Source organism: Hydractinia symbiolongicarpus, chromosome 1 (assembly GCF_029227915.1).
Source record: "Hydractinia symbiolongicarpus strain clone_291-10 chromosome 1, HSymV2.1, whole genome shotgun sequence".
NCBI lineage: Eukaryota > Metazoa > Cnidaria > Hydrozoa > Anthoathecata > Hydractiniidae > Hydractinia > Hydractinia symbiolongicarpus.
The window spans coordinates 29413812-29416579 of NC_079875.1; the positions used below are offsets into that span (position 1 = coordinate 29413812).

The window sequence follows — 2768 nt, forward strand, 5'->3', positions numbered from 1 at the left end:
ATTGGAAAATAGTTGAAAGGCATAATCGGCTATCAAAAAAGTTGTCGCTTGAAAATCAACAATTAAAACTTGCGAGGGAGGACTTGGAATTAAATCGAAAGTTATTAGATAGAATTGATCAGTCAGATGCAGACTTTAAGGACAGTATGTCTAAAATGGCAAAGTGCATTGAACATGTGGGGAACACTATTGCACAAATTTTTGCAAGTATACATGCTACAAATCCCCAAAGACCACAGGTTGTAACATATGATTTCTTTCCAAACGTAAGCAATACAGTTTTGAACCAACCTGAGGTTCGAGTGTCAGAAGTCAATGATATCTTAGAACGTGCATTTCGAGGTCAACAACAGAAATAGTGACATATTTTAAAACTGAAGTAATTTTCACAGCTTATATAGATATTTTATTTACAGTAGTATATATACTAATTTTTCTGGTACTGTACACCAGGTTATCCAAAACAAATATTAAAACTATAGCTATGGTATAGTTTGATGTAGGAAGAATGTTTTTGGTGCCTTTATTCAAAGTACTTCGTAAATATTTTTCGATTTCGTTTTCCTCCCATATCATTGCTAGTGCTGGCGTGTGCATCAACTATAGTTAGAGGTTGCTGTTGGTTTTGTTCTTGATTTACTGTTTGAGTTATATCATTAGATAATGTTTCTTTGTTATGTTCACAAAAATTTTGCAAGATAAAACAGGCATATATTATAAGCAATGTGTCATCTAATTTTGTGTCCATCTGTTTCTTCAGTATCCCAAAGCGGCCCTTGAGTCTACCAAAAGCACATTCAACTACCATCCTAGCCGAAGATAATCGGTATGAATAAAACTCTTCCTGAGGATTACTTCCTCCAGCTGCATATTCTTTCATAAGATATGGGAGAAGTGGATAAGCAGGGTCACCTAACAAACACACTGGCACTGGTGTTTCTCCTGAAACAATCACTTTCGAATTAGGTGGGATTGCACCTGCCCTTAACTGGTCATTGAAAACAGAATTCCCCCAAATTCGTGCATCATGCACACTCCCAGGCCAACGCACGACTACATCAAAAAAGCAATACCTGTAATCCACAAATGCCTGAACATTAATAGAATAGCGTCCTTTTCGATTAATGAAATCACTTGCGTTGTCTTTTGGGCATTTTATATCAACATGCGTTCCATCCACAGCCCCTAAACATTGAGGGAAACCGTGACTGCTCTCGAATTTTGTGGTCATTTCATTAACTCTATCGATAGTCATGGGCAAAGATATCAACCTGGGTCCAAGATTATCACAAATTGCTTTACACACTCGCTTAACAACTACCAAAACTGTGCTCTTACCAATACCAAACGCATTCGCTGTCTTTCGCATTCTTCCTTCATCAGATAGGTAGTACAGAGTAAGAGCAACTTGAGTTTCAACCGATATTGCTGCACGCATTACAGTTGTTTGTTTGCTTTCAGCTTGTCTTTGGGTGTAACGACCCCACTTATTACCCCAGTTCAGTAAGGTGCCCAAGTTTACTAACTTGGTCTTCAGGCTTGACAACCCTGCTGTCCTTAGTCAAAATATGTACAGGCTGGTCCTGTCATGACAACCTCCTGTGTAAGGCTGAGTGTAGGGGCCCTGTAACACATGTGAAAAGCTACAGCCAGAGTCACAAGTTCTGGCGCACAGGAGGGTTTTTATTTAATTCTTTTTTATATCATATATTTTTGAGATACACATTTTTTCTATTTGTGTTTGTTCTGTAACCAGTCCGTTTATGTTGTCTTGTGTCGTATTGTTTGTGATTGAAGAATTGTTTTTTCTCTTTAAGATTTTCTCAGAGAATAGTTATAGGTCCAAGTTGGACAGTACTCATGCTTGTAATAAGCAAGAAAGTGTAGTCAGCACCTTCTTTTGGGAGCCTAATCCCAATTTATTTACACCCACCGTCCCTGTAGACAAGATACTTCAGTGCAGCTTGCTGTATTGTAAACGCTTTTCATAAATGTATCTGAATCGGATATAGGGAGGTTAGTAACAATAACTGCATATCCAAAGGCCATGTGTGCTTTGGGAAAAAGCTGTCACCATTTATAGACTTATAAATTTCGCCGCGTATTTGTTGAATATTGCTATTGTTAAGATTGCTGAAGAAAATTTTTCCTTTACCGGCGTTTGTTGCGTTCAGTGACATTTTCTGCTTAAAAAAATATTATAATGTTAAGACGAATAATTGACTGTCAAAACAATGAGAATGATCAGTTTGCCAAAACGGCCTTCATCATAAGCAGGTACCGCTTCTTCCCTGTTTCTGTGAAACATGTTTCACCTGCCCGAGAGAAAAAGGGTCCGAGCAAACTCCTTGCGATTACAGAAGTCCCCGTTCATTTTTCTTAGAAAGATGTGTGTACTCAGACCAGATTAAAAAATAACGGTCGCAATGTGCGCATTAGCTATATACAATCTTGAACATACTTCCTGAAGATAAATAAAATTTTATGGTAGCAATGTTTACAGTTGAAGAATCTCGAAGATACTGTCAAGAATATTTCGAATGCATTATTCGATTCAAAGGGCGCGTATTTTGATTTTACATTGAAGCAGCGGTGGTTGAGGACTGTGATTTAAACGAGAATGTTTGAATCTTGGAGCGGGAAAGTTCGATCCTTATGTCTGGATAATTGTAGGACGCAAAAGGAAGCATAAAGCGGGAATTTTCAAACTGATTGCAAATTGCAAAATGGCTGGAATTTTCGATCCGATTGCAAAATGGCGGGGTTTT

General features: G+C 37.9%; 1 protein-coding gene across 1 annotated transcript; it reads right to left on the reverse strand.

Moving 5' to 3' along the window:
* Positions 1 to 439: 439 nt before the first annotated feature.
* LOC130629642 (uncharacterized) lies at positions 440 to 1438 on the reverse strand. Its single transcript, XM_057442919.1, has one exon. The coding sequence runs from the start codon at positions 1436 to 1438 to the stop codon at positions 524 to 526; it is 915 nt and encodes a 304-aa protein (XP_057298902.1). The 3' UTR covers positions 440 to 523.
* Positions 1439 to 2768: the final 1330 nt, after the last annotated feature.

Coding starts and splice junctions, on each gene's coding strand:
- LOC130629642 (XM_057442919.1), bottom strand. CDS start 1,438: ATGCGTGCAGCAATATCGGTTGAAACTCAAGTTGCTCTTACTCTGTAC.